This window comes from Cetorhinus maximus, chromosome 13, assembly GCF_964194155.1.
Source record: "Cetorhinus maximus chromosome 13, sCetMax3.hap1.1, whole genome shotgun sequence".
Taxonomy (NCBI): Eukaryota; Metazoa; Chordata; class Chondrichthyes; order Lamniformes; family Cetorhinidae; genus Cetorhinus; species Cetorhinus maximus.
The window spans coordinates 119,713,739-119,739,323 of record NC_135891.1 but is presented as its reverse complement, the minus strand read 5'-3'; the positions used below and the strand labels follow the sequence as shown (position 1 = coordinate 119,739,323).

Below are 25,585 nucleotides of genomic sequence, written 5' to 3'. Positions count from 1 at the left end.
ACTTTAAATAAAATGTTATTGGTCCCTAACTGGACCTTCCCAACAACTTGGGAATCTGGCCTAGGATCAAAACCCCTCTAGACTTCGAAAATTTCAATACTCTCCTGGCCAAATCTCTGTAAAGCTTCAGCCCATCATCCAAAACTCTGTTGCCTGTACTCTAGCTCCCATTCGCTATTCATCCCTGTGCTCACTGACCTGCACTGGTTCCTAATTAAGCAGCATCTTGAACCTTTAAAACTCCCATCCTTATTGTCCCTCCCTATTTTTGCAACCGACTCCATTCCTACAAGCCTCCCAGATCCTCTAATTCTGGTGTCTTGTGCACCCCCAATTTTCATCGTTCCACCATTGGGCGCTGTGCCTTCCGCTGTCTGGGTCCAAAGCTCTGGAATTCCCTCCTTAGACCTCTCTGCATCTCTCTCTCCTCCTTAAAACTCCTCTTCACACCTGTACTATCTCCTCGTGTAGCTTGGTTCCAAAATTATGTTTGATAATCTCTCCGGTGAAGAGCTTTAATTTTACTATATTAAAAGATGCTATATAAATGCAAGTTGTTAAACACTGATCCCTCTGTCCATACAGGGAATCTAGTGTAACTCCCCATCTAGAGAACGAGGATTGGGGCGAGATGCAGAGGGAGCTGCAGGAGCTCCTGTAACGAGAGTATGGCTGGGAACAGACACAATTCAAGGTTGGATAATTTGGACATGAGCAGATTGTAACTGAACATCCTGTTCAGTCACGTCTTTAAAATACTGCAACAGTTTTACTACTGGGTTGCACAGAAGGAAAAGATCTGCAAATCGTATCTCTTGTGGGCCAGAAACAGTCCTTAATACTGTCCCCACCCACCTTCTCGCCCTCCTCTTCCCCTGCTTCCCTTCACTCCCCACCCCCCCTCCTCCTGGGTTGTTAGGGGCCTGGCCTTGAGCCAGAATGTCATTGGTTTCACAAGGCGAATGCTGCTAACATCACTACCAGCTTGAAGCCTCTGCCAATACAAACACAACTCAGGAAATCCTGAGCACAGCAACGCCCCTGAGTATTAACCCCGGACCCACCAGTAAACTGCAGAAACCCAAATATTAACCCCGCACCCGCCAGTAAACTGGGGAATCCCTAATATTAACCCCACATCCACCAGTAAGCCTGAGAACGCCAAAGGACTCAAGCTGGACCAGCAGCAGAATCAAACGTTGTCAGGTTGAGGAGGGAAGGATATTTTAATCTTACTCTTCTATGCCAGCTTTGCTCATCGAGTTCCACTCCTGCTTCCGAGCTAGAATGTTGTGGCTTCGTGTCCCTCTCCAACATTTGAGGCTGACACTCCCAGTGCCAGTGCTGGGAGAGCCCTGCACTGCCAGAGGTACCATTTTTCAGATGAGAATTTAACCTGAGATCCCTCTACCTGTTTGGGTGGATGTTAAAAAAATCCCACAACAATAATAAAAGAGCAATGAGTTCTCCCTGGTGTCCTGACCAGCGTTCCTCTCAGCACAACGCCAAAAACAAATTAACTTGGTCATTCGCTGTTTGTGGAATTTTGCTGCACACAGTTAGGCTACCAAAATCATCGATAAAGCGATGAATACTTTTGAAAAGTAACTCATTGGCTGCAAAGTGCTTTGGGATTTACTGAGGGGGCTAAAGATACAGGGACGAATTCAAGTTCAGTCTTTCCCAGGACCCTAAACCTGAAGGAAATTGGGGGAAAAGAGAGTCAGTAAATGGCGAAATTAGGATGGGAATTTTTTAAATTGCGGTGTTGCCAAACCAGGAGCCAATGTAGGTCAGCGAGCACGGACAAACTGAGCGGACGGGATTTAGTGTGAGTTAGGGTACGGGCAGTAGAGTTTTGGGTAAGCTGAAGTTTATAAAAGATTAGAGGTTGGCCAGGAAAAGCATTGGAATAGTCGAGGCTGGAGGCAACAAAAGGCATGAACGAGCGTTCAGCATCAGATGAGCTGAGGCTTAGGTGGAGATGAGCTATATTATGGAGGGAACCAACATCACTTGCAAAACAATACTGCAAACAGCAGAGAAATCATCAGCTTTCTGTGTGGTGTAGGACTGGGAGGGGTTGCTGCATGTCTGGGAGGGGAAGGGTTGGGGAGAGTGGGGGGGTGGGGGAGAGTGGGGGGGCGGTGGGTAAGTGGGGAAAATGATTTGTTTTTTTCAACCCAGCTGCTCAGCCCTTGCAATGAGAAATTCAGCCTCTTCATTTGGGACAGCTCTCCCAAATGCCCCAGGGGAGAGTGGATTTGAATTTCCATTCCAAGCTTGTGGATTTTAGTATGCTGGAGTCAGAAGGTTTTGCCTGGAATGAGAGAAAAGGTTCCCTTGGGACAAAGCATGCAATCCTGCTACAGGAATGAAAGTAGGTCATCTACTCACTCCTGTAGATGAAAAACCCTCTGGTCCTGACTCACAGCGTTCCCCCTTCATGCTCTGCTGCTAACGTTACAATGATTACACCACGCCCTGGGAGCTGGGCTGTGTGCGCGCGCCAGGAACGGGGTGCAGAGGATTTGGGCTCAAAATCATTCTCTTGAAATTATTGTCAGGATTCACAGCTTATTCAAAACATCAGCTTCAACCAACATGAGAATTAGGCAAACAAAGAAATATTGAAGCCGTGAGCATAAACTCCCCAGAACTCCTCGAATAGATTCCAGTCTGTAATTCACTCCCGGGTATCTGTTATTCTATATATAAACCACCCCAAACCCCTCGATTAGATTCCAGTCTGTAATTCACTCCCGGGTATCTGTTATTCTATATATAAACCCCCCCGAACCCCTTGATTAGATTCCAGTCTGTAATTCACTCCCGGGTATCTGTTATTCTATATATAAATCACCCCGAACCCCTTGATTAGATTCCAGTCTGTAACTCACTCCCAGGTATCTGTTATTCTATATATAAATCCCCCAAACCCCTCGATTAGATTCCAGTCTGTAACTCACTCCCCAGGTATCTGTTATTCTGTATATAACTCCCCACCGAACCCCTCAATTAGACTCCAGTCTGTAACTCACTCTCGGGTGTCTGTTATTCTAAATATATGCCCTCTCCACTGCCCCGAACCACTCGGTTAGAGTCAAGGGATCAGTCCAAAGCTGGCTGAGTTTGGTCAGTTATTTAAAAGTTCTGCTAGTTTGTTTTTTGTCCTGTTTTGTGGCACAATCAGTAACACTGCAATCTGAGCCGTTATAATGGGAGACTTTAATTATCCTAATATAGACTGGCATAGTAGTGGGAGAGGGGCAAGAGAACTTAGAGGGCGTTCAGGAGAATTTTCTACAGCAGTATGTGTCCAGTCCAATGAGAGAGGAGACACTGCTGGGTCTGGTTCGTGGAAATGAGGTTGGCCAAGTGTCAGTAAGAGAACACTTAGGGGACAGTGGTCATTGTACCATAAGGTTTAGGTTGGCTACGGAAAAGGGCAAAGAACAACCCAGAGTAAAAATAATTAACTGGGGGAAAGCCAACTTCAATGGGGTGAGAACAGATCTGGGCCAAATAAACTGGAGTCAAAGATTGGCAAGAGAAACAGTCAGAGAACAATGGGCAAACTTAAGAGAAGATATAGTTCACGTAGAGTAAAGGGTTAACATCAAGAGCACCTGATACTAATGTAATTGCTGATGTAACTATGGTGCAATGTCACATGATTAAGTAACTGAGATCTGGTGGGAAGCAGAAGTACCACCTCGTGTAGAATCCTGAGATGTGTATAGATCTGTAAATAAACAAGAATGGTTTCTACTAATAACAGTCCATGGAAGCATTCTTAGGATAACACGCAAACTCTAAAGAAACCCCATGTAGATCCCAAACCCACGACAAAACATGGTGGCAGCGGATAGCGTGCAAAGACCCAGAAAAATTCCAAGAGAATACTGCAGACCTGAAAGACCTACAAATCCTTGGAAAAAGGGCAAGAAGCAAAATGACTGAAGACTCACCTGAGAATGGAGCATCATGGGTGTAGCAATGCAAGCTGACACACAAATCCCGTGTCCAGGCACGAGTGAATGCAGATCACAATCTACAAGTCAAGCCACCGAAACAGAAACAGATGCAGCGTTTAGAACAAGCATGGAGTCTACATTGCCACTCCCAGGACCTTTCCAAAGCACTGAAGGGTCGTGCAACAGGCTCAACACTAGGACAAATGGAGGAAGAGATTCTCCAGATACAGACAACTTCAAGTTTGCATAAAAAGGAACAAAAGGATCAGGTCAGTGCTTTGCTCTATGCAGTGGGGACTATTGCAGATGACATAATAGTGAGACAGGGAATCGATGAGGCTTCAAGCTCATTCAATAAAGTGCTCGATGCATGCTTCAGTGTTCAAAAAAACTTGATCATCGAGCGAGCAAAATTTAAAACAAGGAAGCCAAAACTGGACGAATGCATGGATTCATTCATAAATGACCTGCACACGCTAACAGAAAATTGCGGCTATGGGATCCTCAGAGATGAATTAATATGCAATCGCAGAGTAGTTGGCGTCTTAGATGAAACCCTATCAGATCTTTTGCAAACCAGGGAAGATTTAACTCTCACAAAGGCAGTACAAATAGCGTGACAGACCGAGCTTAGGAAGCAAAAACAAGGCAGCTGCTCATGGGGAAAGTTATTTCCCTTGGAAAAGAATGAGTGAGGCCATTCAATATGTTGGACAGAAAAGAGAAAGTGCAGTGAAGCAAAAAGCCCATGAAATTGGGGAAAAATGCATCAACCACCATTTTGAAATACTCTCGGTGTGGCGGGAAAACCCTGCTTAAATGGGAAGAATGCCCAGCAGGGGTAGCAGAGTGCAACAACTGTGGAAAGTTAGGATCTAAACCACAAGTAGATCACAGGAAGAAAGAGAAAATAACAAAATACAAACTAAATCCAAGAAGTGGAAGAGCCATTGCAAACCTTTCTAGGAGATGTTAACGAAACAGGAAATAATTATTGGAGCATTAAATTAAAAGTTGATGGTCACCCCACAAAATTCAAACTAGATACTGGGGCAGGTGTTTCACTCTTATCTGATGAAGTAAAGTAGCTTAAAAATATCACATTACAGCCATCCTCCATCCAGTTGCAAGGTCCAGGAGGGACTACATTGAAAGTAATAGGCCAACACTTGGCAGGATTAAGATACAGGGATAAAGAAATTGTGGAACCTCTGTATGTTATACAGAACCAGGACTCAATTACTGAGCAGAAAAGCAGCTTGCAGCTGAGGTTGATTTACAAGGGTTGATGAAATTGCTGATGAGCAGGCTAGCGAGGGTTTCAGAAATGAATTTCCATCCCTATTTTCAGGCTTCGGAAAGCTGAAGACAGAATATCACATAACTATAAGCCTATATGTCTCTCCACAGTGAGGAAGGTCCCTCACCCACTCTTAGACAAAGTCAAGAGCGAAATTGAACACATGTTACAAAGGGTAATCTCTCCAGTGACCAAACGATGAAGTGGTGTCTGGAATGGTCACAGCCCCAAAGCCTAATCATTCGCTTGGAATCTGCATGGACTTGACTCAATTAAACAAGTTGCGAGATTCACCTGATGGTATCAATGGATGAAAGTCTCGCCAAATTAGCAAAAAGCACCTTTTTCACAAAATTGGATACTAACAGCAGCTTTTGGCAGTTGCCTCTGGACAAATAATCCAGATCGTTAACGGCTTTTATCAGCCCATTTAGTCATTATTATTTGAACAGGTTACCATTCGGAATGGCTTCTGCACCTGAGATATTCCAAAGAATGATGTCTCAGACCCTCGAAGGCGTGGAAGGAGTAACGAGCCAAATGGGTGACATTCTCATACACGGTTCACCGAGGGGAGAACATGACTGTCGAGTGAGAGAAGCCCTCAAGGGCCTACAAGAAGCATGTTTGACATTGACCCACAAATGTGAACTTGCAAAGTCTATGGTAAAATTCTTTGGGCGCATTGTGCCAGCTTCAGGAATTACTGCCAACCCACAGAAAACCAAGGTGATCAGAGAGTTCCCACAGCCAAGAAACAGCACAGAATTACAAAAATTCCCTGGCATTGTCAGTTAAGTCGGCAAGTTCCCACTAAACTTGGCGGAAATCAATGGGCTGTTACGGCAGCTGTTGAGACAAGGTGAATAGTGCTGCTGGAATGTGGACCAGCAAAACGCTTTTGACAAGATCAAAAATCTCCCGGGGAAAAATTTTCCCCCTGTCGTGGGGGTTGTCTGGGGGGGGCGGGCGCGAACCCAATCGGCGCCCCCAATTAAGGCCCACCCATCGTGACACTCACCTGTAAGTACTGTGCGCTCCCTGTGCGGGGGTTGGGGGGGTGGGGGGCAGATTCCCTGAGTCGAGGCCTGTGCTCTTCCGCTCATGCGCGCGGAAGAGCGCAGGAATCTCGCTGAACCACAGAGGTGCCTCAGGGAGATCGGTTTGACATTTAAAGACTGAAATAAAGCATTTAAAAACTTTTAAACCATGTCCCCTCATGTGACACTGTCACGTGAGCTGGGACACATCAAAGAATTATTTTAAACGTTTTTTATTGAATTTTAAAACCCTTCATGAAACCTCATCCCGCCCTTGGGTGAGGTTTCATGAAAAATGCGAAGGCCGCCTGGGCTCTTCGCCCGCCCGCCAGCCTTAAGGTTGGACGGGCAGCTCATTTAATTGCTTTAATTAGTTTTTAAACAGGCCTTTATAGGCCTTTGACAGTTCGGCACCGGAGTCGGCCGTGTGCCCGCCGAACTGGAAATCTAAATGACGCACGGTGACGTCGGGACGCCCGCCTGACATCACCGCGTGTCATTTTACACATCGGCGAGCAGCGACCAGAGAATTCAGCCCCTAATTTCATCAGAAACTCTAATGCACTACAATCCAGAGCTGCCAACAATTGTAGCGGCAGACGTATCATCTACAGGCTTGCACACAGCCACAAATGCACCCAGATAAAAGAGCATTTCCAGAATGGATAGCCAGATTATGCTGCTAACAACCTAGTGCTTCACCAATACTTCAAACAGACAAAACACCTGACAATTATTGATGATTTCTCTTTTTTTTTAAAATGACAGACTAGTTATCCCTAAAACACTTTGATTTGACATTCTCCAAAAATTGCATCAAGGTCACTTGGGAATAGCGAAATGCTGAGCAATAGCCCAGCAGTAAGTCTGGTGGCCAGGCACCAGTCACTCCATTGAAGGGTTATTCACAAATTGCCTTACGTGTGCAGTGAGTAGCCAACAGCAGAGCCAACCACTGGCACCCTCCACTTTTCCTTCAAATCCATGGCTGTGCCTGGGAATAGATTTATTTGAGTTCAAAGGGAAAGTTTTCATCATTGTCATTGATTCCAACTCTAGATGTTTTGAAGTGAGGAGGACAGCGCGACAGCGTGTGAGAAGTCCTGGGATCAAATCCTGGATGAGTCCTTCCCCATTCACATCTGGAGTACTGTCTAGCTTTGGTCTCCTTATTTAAGAAAGAATCTAAATGTATTAGAAGCAGTTCAGAGAGCGTTCACTCGACTGACAATGGGATGGGGGTTATCTTATGAGGAAAGGTTGAATGAGAGGTGATCTTATTGAAACATATAAGACCCTGAGAGGACTTGACAGGGTGGATGCTGAGAGGATGTTTCCCCTTGTGGAGAGACTAGAACTGGGGGACACAGTTTAAAAATAAGGGGTTTCCCAGTAAGACACAGATGAAAAGAAATTTTTTTCTCTCAGAGGGCCGTGAATCTTTGGAACTCTCCTCCCCTGGGAGCAGTGGAGGCAGGATCAGTGAATATTTTTAAGGCAGAGATAGATAGATTGTTGACTAACAAGGGAGTCAAAGGTTATCGTGGGCTGGGGGAGGCAGAATGTGGAGTTGAGGCCACACTCAGATCAGCCATGATCTCATTGAATGTGGAGCAGGCTTGAGGGGTCGAATGGCCTACTCCTGCTCCTAATTCATACGCTCGTATCATGGCAGAGGCAGTCATTAAATCACTAAAAAGAATCTTTGTGACACATGGCATCCCGGACGTTGTGGTGTCAGACAATGGTCCTCAGTTTGCTAATGAACAGTCCTATAGCTTTGTGCAGGACTTTGGTTTTGTGCATGTGACTAGCTTGCCTAAATATCCTCAGTCGAACAGAGAAGCAGAAAAGGAGTTCAAACAATCAAGGAATTGATGAAAAAGAACAAAGATATTAACTTAGCCCTTCTTAACTACAGAGCCTTATCGCTAAAAAATGGGTTCTCGCCATCAGAACTATTGATGGGAAGGTGGCTGCGAATGCAACTCCCCACTCTACAACAAACACTACAACTAACATTACCTCAGATGTTCGTGAGAAAGTTAGGAAGTGTGAGGAGCAACAAAGCGACAGTCAAGCTCATAATTTCAACTTCAGACACACAGCGTGAGACCTGAAAGTGCTACAGCCCAGGGAGAGAGTGTGGATATGAGATCAGCAGAAAGAAGGCATTGTGTTAGAAAGAGCTCCACAACCGAGATCTTTTAGAATTGAGGCGGGCCAGGGAAATATCAGAAGGAACCAAAGAGCCTTGACCTCATTGGGAAGGAAACCAATGGAACCTTGGTCTTACTGTTTAGACCTGGAAGATGACAAGGAACCAGAAACAAGTAGAAACTCTACAGCCACCCAGGTGGAAGACACTCCTATCGAACAACGAGAGAGTGCAGTTCATCCTCAACTTCAAAGTGAAATCAGGACCAGATCAGGGGGATTGGTCACAGAGACTAACCTGTGAAATCTGAGACTCTGGGGAGAGATGTAGGAGGATGTATACAGTTGGGATAAAGACTTGGAGGGAGATGAAGAGTAAACGGTTATCAGGAGCACCTGATTCTGATGTAATTGCTGATGTAACTATGATGCAATGTCACATGATTAAGTAACTGCGATCTGATGGGAAACAGAAGGTACCACCTCGTGTAGAGTACTGAGAAGTACACAGATCTGTAAATAAACAAGAATGTTTTTTTTTTATATCACAGTCTATGGTAGCATTATTGGGGCATAAGGCAAACCCTAAAAAAACCCCATCCGGACCCCAAACACAAGAAGAAACAGTCCAGGCACAATCAAGGTATATTCCCTCAAAAGGGAAAGAAAGGGTAAACAAATCCAGAGCTCCCTGGATGATAATAGAAACTAAGAGAAGGAAGAAATTCTACACTATCCTCCTCACAGTTCACAATACTTTCAAATTTCATATCAGCTGCAAACTTTGAAATTATGCCCCATACGCCAAGGTCTAAGTTATTAATATATTTCAGGAAAAGCAAGGGTCCTAACACTGATCCCTGGGGAATTCCACTACAAACTTTCCTCCAGTGGGAAGCTTATGACAGACGTCAGGTAGAAAATATAGTTGAGAACCAGGCTGAATGTATAAAGTTCAGGGGCAAGGTGAAAAAGCAAATAAGAGAAGCAAATAAGAAGTATGAAAAGATACTGGCAGCTAACATAAAAGGGAATCCCAAAGCCTAGTGTAGGCATATAAAAAGAGTAAAATGGTGGTGAAAGGAGGAGTGGGGCCGATTAGGGACCAAAAAGGGGGATTTACACATGGAGGCAGGGGACATGGCTGAGGTATTAAATGAATACTTTGCATCTGTCTCTCCCAAGGAAGAAGATGCTGCACGGGTCATGGTGAAAGAGGAGGAAGTTCAAACACTCGAAGGGTTTAAAATTGATAAGGAGGTGGTATCAGATAGGCTGCCTGTACTTAAAGTTGATAAAGCTACAGGACCAGATGAGATCCATCCAAGGATACTGAAGGAAACGAGAGTTGAAATTGCAGAGACACTGGCCATAAATCTTCAGTGTTCCTTAGACTCAGGGGTTGTGCCAGAGGTTTGGAGAATTGTTAATGTGACAGCCTTGTTCAAAAAAGGGCGTAAAGATAAGCTCAGCAACTACAGGCCAGTCAGTTTAACTTTGGTGGTGGGAAACTTCTAGAAACAATAATTAGGCACAAAATTAATAGTCATATGGACAAATTAATTGAAGGTTAATTAAGGAAAGCCAGCATGGATTTCTGAAGGAAAATCATGTTTAACTAACTTGCTGGAGTTTTTAGAAGAGGTAACAGAGAGCGTTGATGAGGGTAATGCTGTTGATGTAATGTACATGGACTTCCAAAAGCATTTGATACAGTGCCACACAACAGACTTGTGAGCAGTTAGTAAAGGGAAAGTAGCAACGTGGGTACAGAATTGGCTGAGTGACTGGAAATAGCAAGTATTGGTTGTTTTTCAGACTGGAGGAAGGTTTGTAGTGGAGTTCCCCAGGGGTTGGTGTTGGGACCCTTGCTTTTTCTCATATGTTAATGACCTAGGCCTTCACGTACAGGGAACAATTTCAAAGATTGCGCGTGATATGAAATATGGAAGCATTGTGAACTGTGAGGAGGGCAGTGTAGAACTTCAAAAGGACCTAGATAAGCTGGTGTAATGGGTGGATAGGTGGCAGATGAAGTTCAATGTGGAGAAATGTGAAGTGATTCATTTTTGTAGGAAGAACATAGGGAGACAACATAAAATAAAGAGGACAATTCTAAAGTGGGTGCAGGAGCAGAGGGACCTGGGTATATATGTGCATAAGTCATTGAAGTTGGCAGGACAGATTGAGGGAGTAGTTAATAAAGCAAACAGCATCCTGGGCTTTATTAATAGGGAGCTAAGATGTTTAAAACTGGACAAAGACTGTAAAAAGGCTGTAGCTATGTCTGCCTGTAACCCTGAACAAAGGGAATTTTCTAGACAATGTCCAAGAAGCTGACACCTCGTTACCTCTGAAGAGACACTAATAACTCCTGTGGCTGCAGAGGTCAAATTCAAAGGGAATTATACAAAGGCATTCGGCCAATGGATAGAATCCCTAAAAATCCCACACACCTATGAGGGGTTGCATGAGTTGGTATTGTTAGAGGAATTCAAAAATAGCCTCCCATCCAACCTGCGAATACACTTGGAGGAGCAGAGAATCCTCACTGCCAGGGGTGCAGCAATCACCGCAGACAACTATGACCTCACCCACAGGCCTGTAAACTCAGGCAGACCCTTTCCAAATTATACCCATGAGCATTAGAAAGAAAAACAGGGTGATCTGGACAGGAAAGGCCCCCCCACCCAGTAAAGAAAACACAAAGGAGGGTGCGGGAAGACCCCTACAGTCTGAAAGGAGAATTCCCAGGGGTCGGTATGTTCTCATTGAAATAAAATAGGCCATTCCAGACCTGAGTGCTGGAGATTGCACAGCAAGCCCATTGGCCTAATAGGCTTCACATGAGTAGCGCCTCAAAGGATGCCCCAATGGGTAGTGCAGCAGAGCAGACAGAGACTCTCACTACAGAAACCTACCCTTTGGTGGGCATGGCAACATGTGTGACTGAGCCAGACCAACTCTCAGAGAGCTTCCAGAGTTTTGGCCTCTCAGGAACAGTGTCCCCCTACCTGCCCCAAAATGTGAGCATGTCCGTTGTACTGTTCTGGGACACAGCTGGACTGGAAGAAAACTTAAACCTACCATCTAAGTCCTCCCTGAAGGCCAAAGCCCTGATCAGCGGGGTGGGAGGAGGATCTGTGTTTGAATCCCTCCATAAGGTTCACCTAGAGTGTGACCTCATTTCAGGCCCTGTTACCATAGGGATTGTCCCTGAACTACCAGAAGCAGGAATCAATTTCTTCCTTGGGAACAATTTGGCTGGCAGTAAAGCGTTAGCCAGCGAAAGAGACCCCAAAAAGATGAAATAGCATGCTTAAACATTGAGCGAGGCTGCCCAAATGTAACAAGGCCAGAGTCAGGCCAGCAAAGTTAAAAGAGGTCCAGGAAAGCCACATGAGTCTAAAATGGAGCTACAGAGCATCCCAGAATTAAAGAGGAACCAGAGAAGTCCCAGAGCAGCGAAAAATGTAGTGAGGGAGATGCCCTACGTAGTCAAAAAGCCTAAAGGAAGGCAAGCTTTTAAGCCCAGAAAGGAAAAGGTTAAGGACTTGCCTGAAATATAGCTAGCAGGAACCTTGCTTCAGACATTAAACAGGGACCAGGGCGGTTCTAGATTGGCCCAGAAAGAATGAGGGTGATGCCCCGCTTAGTTGAAAAGCTACCAGGAGGTCCAGCAAGAACTGGCCATGCACCAGAGGGCTCAGTAGTGTTCCAAAAAACATGGTGCCTACCATCCCACTGAGCAGCAGAGGGATCGCAACCAGATTGGACCCCATATTCACCCCCTCGGTGCAGATTCGCAAGGCGACCTGACTAAGTTGCCCTCTGCAATTAGAATGATCCATAACAACCTACCAGGCTACAGCACTGTAGCCTTACCTGGTATGGATGCGGGAGAGGCTAGCTTTCTATCATCCAGGCCCAGAGAAGCTGGTTCAAGTTCAGGAGCCAATTGCTCGCCTGCTGCTATGCCAACCCAAAGCACCTAGCGACAGAAGCTGGAACCCTCCAGTTGTGCTAAAGCCTGAACTGGGATCCCTGGAAAGAGGACAAAGTCCCTTTAAAACACCCCAATCTCTTGACAATCAGCCTAACCACAGTCTCCGGGTCTGAACAGCTGAACCCGCAGGTTACCAAAGTGGACAGTCAGGAGGTAAACTGGACAAAAGCAGCTCAACCCTATGATCAAAAGACCTGGCACTCACAGAGATACCCAGCATTCCCCTGTAGATAGCCCAGAGCAGCTTGACTATTACTGACCGCTCCCCCCACCCTTTGTGTTAATCACCCTGTAAAACCCCCAGACTCTTTTGAGGATACTTAATCAGCAGTTCTGTTTACAGACAGGTGGTGAGAGGAGAAATCAGGGTTGTTTAAATGAAGCCCCCCAAGTCCGTAATGGGGGCAAAAGGTACAAGGGCAAGGAGGTTTTGTTGAGCTTGCATAAGACAGTAGTTAGGCCTCAGCTGGAGTATTGCGTCCAGTTCTGGGTGTTAACAGGATCCAAGCTGGCTGATGAAGTCAAAACCAAGACACAGAGCTTTTCTTTATAAACAGAGGTTATTGACTTTGTTCAATCTTACAGTTCTCCTTATGCATACCCAGTGCCCCAGCTGTCTCCTATTTATACTCTTTTGAGTACAGCTGTAACTAATTAGCAAATTAACAAATAAACAGATTAAATTAAAGTGATAGCCCCTTAAAGGCACACTGTAAAAAAGGAGAAAAATTTTAAAGGAATCTTATTGAATTAAATAAAATGTCATTTTGGGGGCCGAGGAAACACGTCCCCTATTTATATGTGCTCAAAGTAGTTAATTAAACAAGGTCCTTCACCTGTGTATCCTAACCATATAAATTAACACTAGGATATGTACTTTAAGAGGGGTGTTAAGGCATTGGAGAGAGTACAGAAAAGACTCACAAGAATGGTTCCAGGGATGAGAAGCTTCAGTTAGATTGGAGAAGTTTGGCACTGTTTTCTTTTACGAAAGTGGTTGAGAGGAGATTTGATAGTGGTTTTCAAAATCATGAGGGGTCTGGTCAGAGTAGATAAGGAGAAACTGTGTCCCACTCGTGAAAGAGTCGAGGACGAGATGTAATTTGCAGAAGAAGCAAAAACGATACCAGAAAAAACTTTTTTACGTGGCGAGTGGTTAAGGTCTGGAATGCGCTGCATGAGTGTGTGGTGGAGGCAGGTTCAATCAAGGCATTCAAAAGGGAATTAGACTGTTATTTGCAAAAGAACAATGTGCAAGGTTACAGGGAGGAGGCAGGGAAATGGCACTAAGTGAATTGCTCAATTGGAGAGTTGGTGTGGACATGGTGGTTCGAATGACCTCCTTCTGCACTGTAACAATTCAATGATTCTGCAATTGATGGAAATTAAACTAAACTCTTAGCATCCTCAACTGTCCTATCATCCTCAGCCACCCGGTGGGTGAATAGACTGAGATATCGAGCACCTGCCTCATGCAGTCTCATACTGGTACTCAGAAGCTAATTCCGTGACACACACAACACAACAGGCTGCATCTGGCTTCACTGAGCTCAGACTGAAGGACAGGGCCAGTTGGGAAAATAAGCCATCCTCATGTCAAACTCCCTCCATGACACGCAGATTTTAAAACTCAAGCTTGGTATCATCCCAGTGAGAGTTCCTGATTTCTCTTGTGCTCTCTTACTGGGCAATGCATACAAAGATCAAGTAAGTTCGACCAAGCCTTTACAAATCTTTGGCTAGATCTCAGCTGGAGTATTGTGACCGTTTCTGGGTGCTGTACTACACGATGGATGTCAAAGCCTTAGAGCGGTTGCAGAGGAGGTTTGCCAAGGAGAAATCAAGGTTGAGGGACTTTACTTATTTATGTGGAGACACTGGAATTATTCTCTTTAGAGAAGAGAAGGTTAAGAGGAGATTTAATAGAGGCATTCAGAATGAGATGGGGTTTAGTGAAACAAGTAGGAACAGTTTCTCTGGCAAGTTCATAAATGATAGCAAGTTGACTTGTATTCCCTTTCAGATAGAAGATTAAGGGATGATCTATTTAAGGTGTTTAAGATGATTAAAGGATTCAATAGGGTCGATATCTGGCGGTTATGGGGGAACAAGGGGTAAAACCTTAAAATCAGAACCAGGCTGTTCAGGGACGATGTCAGGGAGCACTTCTTCACACAAAGAGTCTTGAAAACCTGGAACTTTCTCTCCCAAAAAATGATGGATGCTGGTGATCAATTGGAGCTTTCAAGGCTGAGATTGATAGATTTTGGCGGGGAGGGGGGGGGGGGGGGGAGGGGGGGGTGGTAAAGGGGTATCAAGCATTGTGGGTGAACAGATAAATGGACTTGAGGCATCTGGTCAGCCATGATATGATTGAATGGCAGGACAGTTTCGAGGAACTGAATGGCCTCCTCCGTCTTAAGTTTGATGTCAGGACTGAGGAGTGAGAGATGGTGGAAGGGGAGAAAACAAAACAAGATTAAAGGAACTGAATATTCAATCAGAGTGGGAAACAAATCACCTCTCTCTATCTGGGTAACACGTACACTGCCGCATTCTTATTTTTCTTCTTTCATGGGATGTGGGCATCGCTGGCAAGGCCAGCATTTGTTGCCCATTCCTCATTGCCCTTGAGAAGATGGTGGTGAGCTGGAGGCTATTTAACCCCTCAAACCCTGTTCTGCCATTCAATGAGATTGTGGCTGATGTGACCTAATTGTATATTCCCACCTTTGCCCCATATCCCATAATACCTCTGGTTAACAAAAGTCTAATCAGTTTCAGTTTTAAAAATTAAAAATTGATCTTGCATCAATTGCCATTTGCAGAAGAGAGTTCCAAATTTTTACCACCCTTTATAAATAGAAGCATTTCCTAATTTCACTCCTGTAAGGTCTGGTTCTGATTTTTAGATTCTGCTGACTCTCCAACCAGTGGAAATAGTTTCTCTCTATCTATTGCCCCTAAATTTTAAAAACTTCAGAAAATCGCCCCTTAATTGACCCTAAATACAAGTGAATACAGTATAACCCTAGTTTGTGTAATCTCTAATCATCAATGATTATACCTTTTGTTTAATTAACTATAAGGAGATATCGATTTGCCCCATAGTTAACACATGGAAAAAACAAAAAGGTCTCTCCTTTTAGAGCACATATCAGACAAAGAAACAAAAGAAAGCAACAGTTTCAAAAGTGCAGATAATCATATTTGCATTCCCCACCAAAGATTCTAGTTCCTGTGAACAGTAAGGTTTACTTTGCCATGGAAACAGTGTGTTGCTCAATAAGGCTGCTGGCCCCAGTGTTCACACTTCACAGGAACCCAGGGACCCATTTCACAGGACAGTTCATCAACAACAACCCTTCCATCTGCTGCATCAGACCCAACATCAGGGTCGAAGGTCAGGTGAACAGAGCATCAATCCTCAGCCAATAGCCCCATGGCATCTCCCCAGGGGCTCGGCCTGTCACTTTACCGCTGACCACCTTTCGAGCAGGGGTGGGGGTAGAAAGAGTGAAGAAATCACCACTCACCAATTACAGTACACGACCTGTGAATGGTGTCTGAATCTCAAAGCCCCAAATGTTGATTAGGACTGAGTGCACAACCTGCTGCACACAAACACTTTTAATGGGAAGGTGCAATAACATTGTATGGAAAATAGGCCAATCAAGTCTGTTCTGCCATTCTAGAGATTAAGGCTGACTGATGCCTCAACATCATTTACCTGCCTCTCTGTATCCGTTGTTATTCAGCAAAAATCTATCTCAGTCTTGAAAGCTCCAAATGACCCCCAGCATCCTCAGCTTTTTTGGGGAGAGAATTCCAGATTTCCTCTCTCCTCTGTGTAAAGAAGTGCTTCCTGATACCACCCCTGAATGGCCTGGCTCTCATTTTAAGGTTCTTCCCCCTTGTTCTGGACTCTTCCCCCCACCAGAGATGATAGTTTCTCTCTATCAACCCAGCAACTCCTTTAATCATCTTACACACCTCAATAAGATAATTTCTTGAAGTTATGAAAGGCGTTATATCAATGCAACTCATTCAATTTGATCGCCCCCTAATGTTCTAAACTCAAGGGAAGACAAGCCTAGTCTACGTAATCTGTGCTGCTCCCCCTCCAAGGCCAATATCTCCTTCCGGAGGTGCAGTGTCCACAACTGAACACATGTTCCTCCAGATAGGCTCTGACCAGTCAACAATATCGACTGATATTCATCAAAAGAAACAAAGCTTTGGAACTCAATCCTGCCCTCGTTTGGCCCTCCAGCCTCCATTAAGGGGACATACTTGCTCCCTCTCACTCAGCAGAGCGGTCAAATGTGTTGTTGAGACATACGAGCAAGAAGGGAGCAAACATGAAGGCAAATAAGGCCATTCACAAAAAGAGAGACAGAGTGAAACATTGACCGGATTAACACATCTGATTGTACTTGAATCCTCTTTGCCTATCAGTCTGCCTCCAGACAAGCACATGCCTGCAGAGTGTCAGCAATGGCTCAGTGGACAGCACTTGCTACTCAGATTCAGAAGGTTGTGGGTTCAAGTCCCACTCCGAAGACCTCATTGCACTCTGACGCAACTCTCTCGGAGGCTCTCTTTCTCAGATAAGATGTTAAACTAAAGCCCTGTCTACTCTCTCAGGATGGTGTGAAAAAAAAAAACCATGTCACTCTTTAAAAAGGAGAAGCGGGGCTGTGTTCTGGGCGATTATTTATCCTTCAACCAATATCACTAAAACAAATAATCTGGTGTTATCACATTGCTGTTTGTGGGAGCTTGCTGTGCACAATTGGCTGCTGCATTTACTATATTACAACAGTGACGACACTTTGAGAAAGTATTTCACTGTCTCTAAAGTGCTTCAGATTTCTGCTGAATGTGAAGGGTGCTATAAAAATTCAAGAATTTCATTCAGTTAGGCTTCTCTGTCCTTGAATAAGATGCCCTCCCCCACTCCACTATAAACCACCTTCAGAGATACTTGATCATTAACTCTGGCTGAGAGCCATCGATACTCCTGAATATCCTTTGCAGGGGAAGGGTGGGCTTCTCATCACAAGGTTCATTCATTCCTGGGGTTCGGACTTCACTGGCAGTTATTGCCCATCCCTTGTTGTCCTGGTTCTTCCTGAATCACTACAGTCCCTGTAGTAAAATGTTCTTGTTATATTTTTATAGTGAATCAAAACAACTGAATAGTTCATGTAGCTGGAAAACCCCTGCCCCAGTGAGAGACAGTGTGTGTGGGACCCGTGCCCCAGTGAGAGTCAGTGTGTGTGGGACCCGTACCCCAGTGAGAGTCAGTGTGTGTGGAACCCATGCCCCAGTGAGAGTCAGTGTGTGTGGAACCCGAGCCCCAGTGAGAGTCAGTGTGTGTGGAACCCGTGCCCCAGTGAGAGTCAGTGTGTGTGGAACCCATACCCCAGTGAGAGTTAGTGTGTGTGGAACCCGTGCCCCAGTGAGAGTCAGTGTGTGTGGAACCCGTACCCCAGCGAGAGTCAGTGTGTGTGGAACCCGTACCCCAGCGAGAGTCAGTGTGTGTGGAACCCGTACCCCAGTGAGAGTCAGTGTGTGTGGAACCCGTACCCCAGTGAGAGTCAGTGTGTGTGGAACCCGTACCCCAGTGAGAGTCAGTGTGTGTGGAACCCGTACCCCAGTGAGAGTCAGTGTGTGTGGAACCCGTACCCCAGTGAGAGTCAGTGTGTGTGGAACCCGTACCCCAGTGAGAGTCAGTGTGTGTGGAACCCGTACCCCAGTGAGAGTCAGTGTGTGTGGAACCCGTACCCCAGTGAGAGTCAGTGTGTGTGGAACCCGTACCCCAGTGAGAGTCAGTGTGTGTGGAACCCGTACCCCAGTGAGAGTCAGTGTGTGTGGAACCCGTACCCCAGTGAGAGTCAGTGTGTGTGGAACCTGTACCCCAGTGAGAGTCAGTGTGTGTGGAACCCGTACCCCAGTGAGAGTCAGTGTGTGTGGAACCCGTACCCCAGTGAGAGTCAGTGTGTGTGGAACCTGAGCCCCAGTGAGAGTCAGTGTGTGTGGAACCCGTGCCCCAGTGAGAGTCAGTGTGTGTGGATCCCGTGCCCCAGTGAGAGTCAGTGTGTGTGGAACCCGTGCCCCAGTGAGAGTCAGTGTGTGTGGAACCCGTGTCCCAGTGAGAGTCACTGTGTGTGGAATGTTTGCTGATGACTGCACATCAACAACTGCACAGCAGCTCACCACCACCTTCGAAAGGGCAACTACGGATGGGCATTAAATGCAGGCCCAGCCAGCGAAGTCCACATGCTGTGAATGAATAATAAAAAAAACAATGTTCAGCACCATTCGCGACTCCTCAGACGCTGAAGCAGTCCATGTCCAAATGCAGCAAGACCTGGACAATATCAAGCCTTGGGCTGACAGTGATAAGTAACATTCGCACTACACAAGTCCAGGCAACGACCATCTCCAACAAAAGAGAATCCAACCATCGCCCCTTGATGATCAATGGCATTACCATCGCTGAATCCCCCATTATCGACAGCCTGGGGGGCTTACCATTGACCAGAAACTGAACTGGACTAGCCATATAAATACTGTGACTACAAGAGCAGGTCAGAGGCTGGGAATCCTGCAGCGAGTAACTCACCTCCTGACTCCCCAAAGCCTGACCCCCATCTACAAGGCACAAGTCAGGAGTGTGATGGAATACTCCCCACTTGCCTGGATGAGTGCAGCTCCCACAACACTCAAGAAACTTGACACCATCCAGAACAAAGCAGCCCGGTTGATTGGCACCCCATCCACAAAAATTCACTCCCTCCACCATGACCACAGTAGCAATAGTGTGTACCATCTACAAGATGCACTGCAGAAATTCAATAAGGCTCTTTCGACAGCACCTTCCAAACCCATGACCACTACCATCTAGAAGGACAAGAGCAGTAGAGAGATGGGAACATCACCACCTAGAAGTTCACCACCTAGCCACTCACCATCCTGACTTGGAAATATATCGCTGTTCCTTCACTGTCGCGGGGTCAAAATCCTGGAACTCACTCCCTAACAGCACTGTGGATGTACCTACACCACATGGACTGCAGCGGTTCAAGAAGACAGCTCACCACCACCTTCTCAAGGGCAATAAATGGTGGCCTAGCCAGCGACTCCACATCCATTAACGAACAAAAAAAACCCATACCCCAGTGAGAGTCACTGTGTGAGGAACCCGTATCCCAGTGAGGGTCAGTGTGTGTGGAACCCGTACCCCAGTGAGAGTCACTGTGTGAGGGACCCGTACCCCAGTGAGGGTCAGTGTGTGTGGAACCCGTATCCCAATGAGAGTCAGTGTGTGTGGAACCCGTACCCCAGTGAGAGTCACTGTGTGAGGGACCCGCACCCCAGTGAGAGTCAGTGTGTGTGGGACCCGTACCCCCATGAGAGTCACTGTGAGGGGGACCCGTACCCCAGTGAGAGTTACTGTGTGAGGGACTCGCACCCCAGTGAGAGTCAGTGTGTGAGGGACCCGTACCCCAGTGAGAGTCACTGTGAGAGGGACCCGCACCCCAGTGAGAGTCAGTGTGTGTGGGACCCGTACCCCAGTAAGAGTCAGTGTGTGAGGGACCCGTACCCCCGTGAGAGTCACTGTGAGAGGGACCCGTACCCCAGTGAGAGTTACTGTGTGAGGGACCCGCACCCCAGTGAGAGTCAGTGTGTGAGGGACCCGTACCCCAGTGAGAGTCAGTGCGTGAGGGACCCGTACCCCAGTGAGAGTCAGTGCGTGAGGGACCCGTACCCCAGTGAGAGTCAGTGCGTGAGGGACCCGTACCCCAGTGAGAGTCACTGTGTGAGGGACCCGTACCCCAGTGAGAGTCACTGTGTGAGGGACCCGTACCCCAGTGAGAGTCACTGTGTGAGGGACCCGTACCCCAGTGAGAGTCACTGTGTGAGGGACCCGTACCCCAGTGAGAGTCACTGTGTGAGGGACCCGTACCCCAGTCAGAGTCAGTGTGTGAGGGACCCGCACCCCAGTGAGAGTCAGTGTGTGGAACCCGTACCCCAGTGAGAGTCAGTGTGTGAGGGACCCGCACCCCAGTAAGAGTCAGTGTGTGAGCACTCAGTGAGCAATCTTAACCCTGCTGAATAAACAGTGACTCTGTACAGTTACACAGTGAGTGACCCTTACCCTGAATAAACAGTGACTCTGTACAGTTACACAGTGAGTGACCCTTACCCTGACTCTGTACAGTTACACAGTGAGTGACCCTTACCCTGACTCTGTACAGTTACACAGTGAGTGACCCTTACCCTGAATAAACAGTGACTCTGTACAGTTACACAGTGAGTGACCCTTACCCTGAATAAACAGTGACTCTCTGTACAGTTACACAATGAGTGACCCTTACCCTGAATAAACAGTGACTCTGTACAGGTACACAGTGAGTGACCCTTACCCTGAATAAACAGTGACTCTGTACAGGTACACAGTGAGTGACCCTTACCCTGAATAAACAGTGACTCTGTACAGTTACACAGTGAGTGACCCTTACCCTGAATAAACAGTGACTCTGTACAGTTACACAGTGAGTGGCCCTTACCCTGAATAAACAGTGACTCTGTACAGGTACACAGTGAGTGACCCTTACCCTGAATAAACAGTGACTCTGTACAGGTACACAGTGAGTGACCCTTACCCTGAATAAACAGTGACTCTGTACAGGTACACAGTGAGTGACCCTTACCCTGAATAAACAGTGACTCTGTACAGGTACACAGTGAGTGACCCTTACCCTGCTGAATAAACAGTGACTTTATACACAGCATCCAATACAATTGAAAAGCTGAGACTGTTGGAGTGTAGAGGAGATCAGTCACCAGGTACAATTGTCCTCATCACCAAGTTGTCACAGTGCGATCCCACCCCACCTCCGCTGCTTGATCAGCAAACTGTAAAAACTGAAGCAACACTGATCATCTACAACCCACCCAGAATATCTGGGAAACGTGGAGATCAGGGTTCAGAACATCCCAATTACGGTCAACACAGGCACAACTGAATCTTGGTTAAAATCCATCTGTCCTTTGACAAGAATGGAGTCACGGTTTCTCTCTCTCACACAGTGACAGAGACATGCAGAAGCGCAGACACAGACAGAGGCACAATCTCTCTCCTGCCAGAATTGATATTTGCCTCCAACAAGGCACAGAAGCACTTTCTACAATGAATAAAATTAGCATAAAACTCACATAATCGTGAAAGGCCTTGGCTTCACTCGAGTGCTCGCAGGTTTCCCGTCTGTCAGGAGCTGCACAGTACAGATCCCAAAATACACTAGAAAGAGGAGAAAGAGCTTGTCACTAAACTCTCCAGCAACCTTGTTCTTAAATCAAAAATCATCATTCATTTGTCAATATCGGCAAGCAGGAAAACAGCTACATATCCATCCTGGCACGACAAAACCTAGACCCCCCCACCCCCTCCAAACCACCTCCCCGACTCCCCTGACCTGATATCCACAGAGGAGATACAGTCTCCAGTACTCCATTCCAATCCCATCCCACATCCCAGCTATACAGGATTCCAATCCGATTGCAACCTCAACCCAATTCACAGGCTCTAGAACCAAGCCAATCCCAATCTGAATCACAGCCCTGGAACTTGAATCCAATTCTGATCCCAGTTCCAACCTGGGAGTCCTGAAACTAGCATCCAGACACAGCTCAAATCCCAGCACTGGCAACCTACCAGGATACAGCATGTTCTGGCCCATTCCCCATTCCCAGTTACTCCAGTCCCAATGTAACACATATCCAGGATCCAGCTACATGGAATGTTCCACAGCTTTCAAGTGTCACTGACCAGCATGGTGTGGTGTGGGGTGGGGGGAGGGGGGGGGATTGTTATTTAACAGGTATAACAGTCTGCAGCATCAAGCAATTTTATCCCTCAGTATAGGAGTGGACCCACTGTCTGGGAACAGGAACCTGGTGCCCAGAAGATTAATCCAGTTCCATTTTAGTCCAACGCACTTTCAATGGTCAAAAATCAATGCTGACCAATCAGATGTCATGATGAGGGACTTAGTGGTAAAGAGAGTTTGGAATCCCTGGGGTTAATCTCCTTAGCGCAGAGGAGGTTAAGGAAAGATTTAATTGAGGCGTTCAATATCACAAAGGGTTTTGATAGAGTAAATAAGGAGAAACAGTTTCCAGTGACAGGTGGGTTAGTAACCAGAGGGACACAGGTTTCAGGTGATTAGTAAAAGAACGAAGGGGAGATGAGGGGGAACACGGTGAGTTTTTGTGATCTGGAATGAACTGCCTGAAAGGGCAGTGGAAGCAGGTTTACTGGAACTTTCTAAAGAGAATTGGATACCCAGAATCATGCAACGATATAGCATAGGAAGCCATTCGGCCCATCATTCATGTCTTTTTGATTAGGTCCGCTCCTCCTGCTGTCTCCCCATAGCCCTGTCAACCTTCCCCCTTTCAAGTATTTATTCAATTTATTGACTTGAAATGGAATCTGCCCAGCTATGGAGAAAGAGCTGTGGCAGTGTGGGTCTAATTGGGTGCCTCTTCCCTGCTTTGCCCAAAATCTTCTCTGGGCCTCTCCTGAAGGCAGCGGGCTGCAATTGTGAAAAAAAACTGTCCCACTTCGACGCCGCTCTAGGTGTTGATGAAGTGAGCCTAGGCAGGGATTTGGAGGTGGGAGGTACATTATTGACCTTGTCCTTCACCTGATGAGCACCTGCAGCCACTTCCCAACAGGGACTTGGCAACTGGAACCCTCGCCTGGCTCCATTTCACCCCTGTCTAGCTCTTGAACGCTGGGATTAATGAACTAACTTGGGGGCCAGATCAACACAGGCTGAGGATAGAGTCTGGGGGCATTTGTGGATCTGCACAGCACAGGACCACCCCATTCCACAGGTAATTTCTGCAGATCCCGAGTCTGTTCAATGCCCCTTTAAGAGTCCGGACAATCCAAGTAAGTTTGAGAAGGTACAGAAAGAGAGAGAGAGAGAGAGAGAGCTGCAATAAACAATCAGGATGCAGAGAGGTGAGGAGCTCCCCCTCACCATCTGGAATCACATTTCCTTTGTTTGAGGAGTTAGTCTCCTGGAAAACATCAAACACTTTAAAATAAAACTATGCAGACAACACAAAGAGACAAAAACTTACCACCACCAGGAATGCAAGAAGCCTGGGGGTTCTCCCAAAGTGATATTTTTCTCCCAACGAATCTGAAAATCAGGAGGGCGAAATGGATCAGGACGGAGGAGGGAAAGGAGGCATTAAAAAAGCCAAATTTCAACACTGGGAACTTTAAAAGCACACGAGGGAGAGAGAGCGAAGAGACTCTTACCTCGGACAAGAAAGTCTGTGCAGATTTCTGTGCTCCTACATGCAGCAAATATTCGTAAACATACAGCGCTAACCTAGAGAGAGAAAACAAACACAGGGTTCTTTAAAAGTAAACGAGGCAAAACTTTTTCTCTTTTTGCAATAAATACTTTTATTAAATCTTACAATTTAAAAAAAAATGCTGTAGAGAAAGGCTGGAACACACACACACACACAAACCCAGAATAAATATGTGTGTGGGTACAAAACATTCCCCAGGCTAGAGAGAGATTTTCTCTACCTCTTTCCTGGGGGGGGCGGGGGGGGGACAGGGCTGTGAAATTCACAATGTAATTCAACTGATGCCCTTTTTCCTGTTAAAATGTAAAATTCAGAATGAAAACTTGTCAAATCGCAGGTAACAAGGTCACACTTTGGAAACGCGCGGGGTTTTTTTTTTTAAACAACTTAAAAAAATTAAAAGGCCACGAAAATTAACAAAAGTTGACAGGAAAATCCCTCTCTCTTCATTCCGTTCAGCATCTCTCTCCCCCCCACCCCCCACCCCACCTAAAGAACCCAGCAAATACAGCGCTTCCAAAAAAACATGCCTGCTCCCGCAGGCTCGGGGTTTTCTTTTTAATTCTTGCAAAAGCCACAAATGTTTCTTGTCTTTTTTTTCCTCCCCCCCTCCCCTTCCCTTCCCTTTCTCCTCCTGTCTCTCGCTGCCACTTACTTTTCCCTTGCCTGACCGTCCGAGGGAACCGTACATCCTTTCCCCTTGTTGTACATAGCCGCTGTCTGCCTCTTAAAGCTGAAACACACACCTGTCAAAGCAACCAGCCACTCGCCATCTCCATAGCTACATCCGAGCAAAGCTCCCAGACCATTGGGCACCAACCAGCCACATTTTCCGAAGGGGAACTTGAAACCGACTCGAGCTGGGAGGATTGCTCTCCCTCTGTGTATATAATTTTTTTTTTTGGTTTTTTTTTTCTTTAAATGGATTACAGGCTCCCTCTGCCGGGAGAAACACACCGTGGTTTCTTAAAAGAGAGGCTTGCATTTCTATAGCGCTTTTCACGACTTCACAGGTCCCAAAGTGCGTGGCAGCCCATTAAAAGCACTTTTGAAGCCCCAAAAAAAAAAACCCCCACCAGAAAATGCTGGAAAAACTCAGCAGGTCTGGCAGCTTCTGTGGAGAGAGAAACAAGAGTTAACGTTTCCAGTCCGCATGACTCTTCTTCACAGCTTTTGAAGTACTTATGAAGTTTAGCCACTGTTGTAATATTGGAAACACAGCAGCTAATTTGCAAGAGCAAGTTCCCACACACAGCAATGTGATCGTGACCTGATCATCTGTTTAATGATGTTGATTGTGGGATAAATATTGATCTGGACACAAGGGAGAACTCCCCTACTATTTTTTAAAATAGTGGCCACGGGATCATTCACATCCTCCTGAGAGGAGGATGTGGATTTAACATCCCACCTGAAAGCCAGCACCTCTGACAGGGCAGCACTCACTCAGTGCTGAACTGGGACGTAGACCTGGATAACATGCTCAAATTTCGGGTGTGAGACTTGAATCCGCAAACTTGTGACTCCGAATCAAAAATGCTCCCCACTCAGCAATCGGTCAATCGATTTGCAATGTGGGAACCTTCTCACAAAGGGGTAACCCATCCAGTGAGCCCAGTTGGGGTGTCTGCCTTAGGCTCAGTGGGAAGGCACAATTCCACCCACCCCCACCTTGGACTCAGATGGTCAGGGGTTC

General features: G+C 46.2%; 1 protein-coding gene across 2 annotated transcripts in view; it reads right to left on the bottom strand.

The window, feature by feature from the left end:
* ssbp4 (single stranded DNA binding protein 4) overlaps positions 1-24,662 on the bottom strand; it is a 123,947-nt gene extending 99,285 nt beyond the window's left edge. For both annotated transcript variants that reach the window (XM_078556211.1, XM_078556212.1), the window contains exons 1-4: positions 24,545-24,662; positions 23,831-23,903; positions 23,647-23,708; positions 21,709-21,793 (exon numbers count right to left, since the gene is read on the bottom strand). In XM_078556211.1, coding sequence (XP_078412337.1) covers positions 21,709-21,793; positions 23,647-23,708; positions 23,831-23,903; positions 24,545-24,600 — 276 coding nt within the window. In that variant the 5' untranslated portion in view covers positions 24,601-24,662. The remainder of the gene's footprint in view (positions 1-21,708; positions 21,794-23,646; positions 23,709-23,830; positions 23,904-24,544) is intronic.
* Positions 24,663-25,585: the final 923 nt, after the last annotated feature.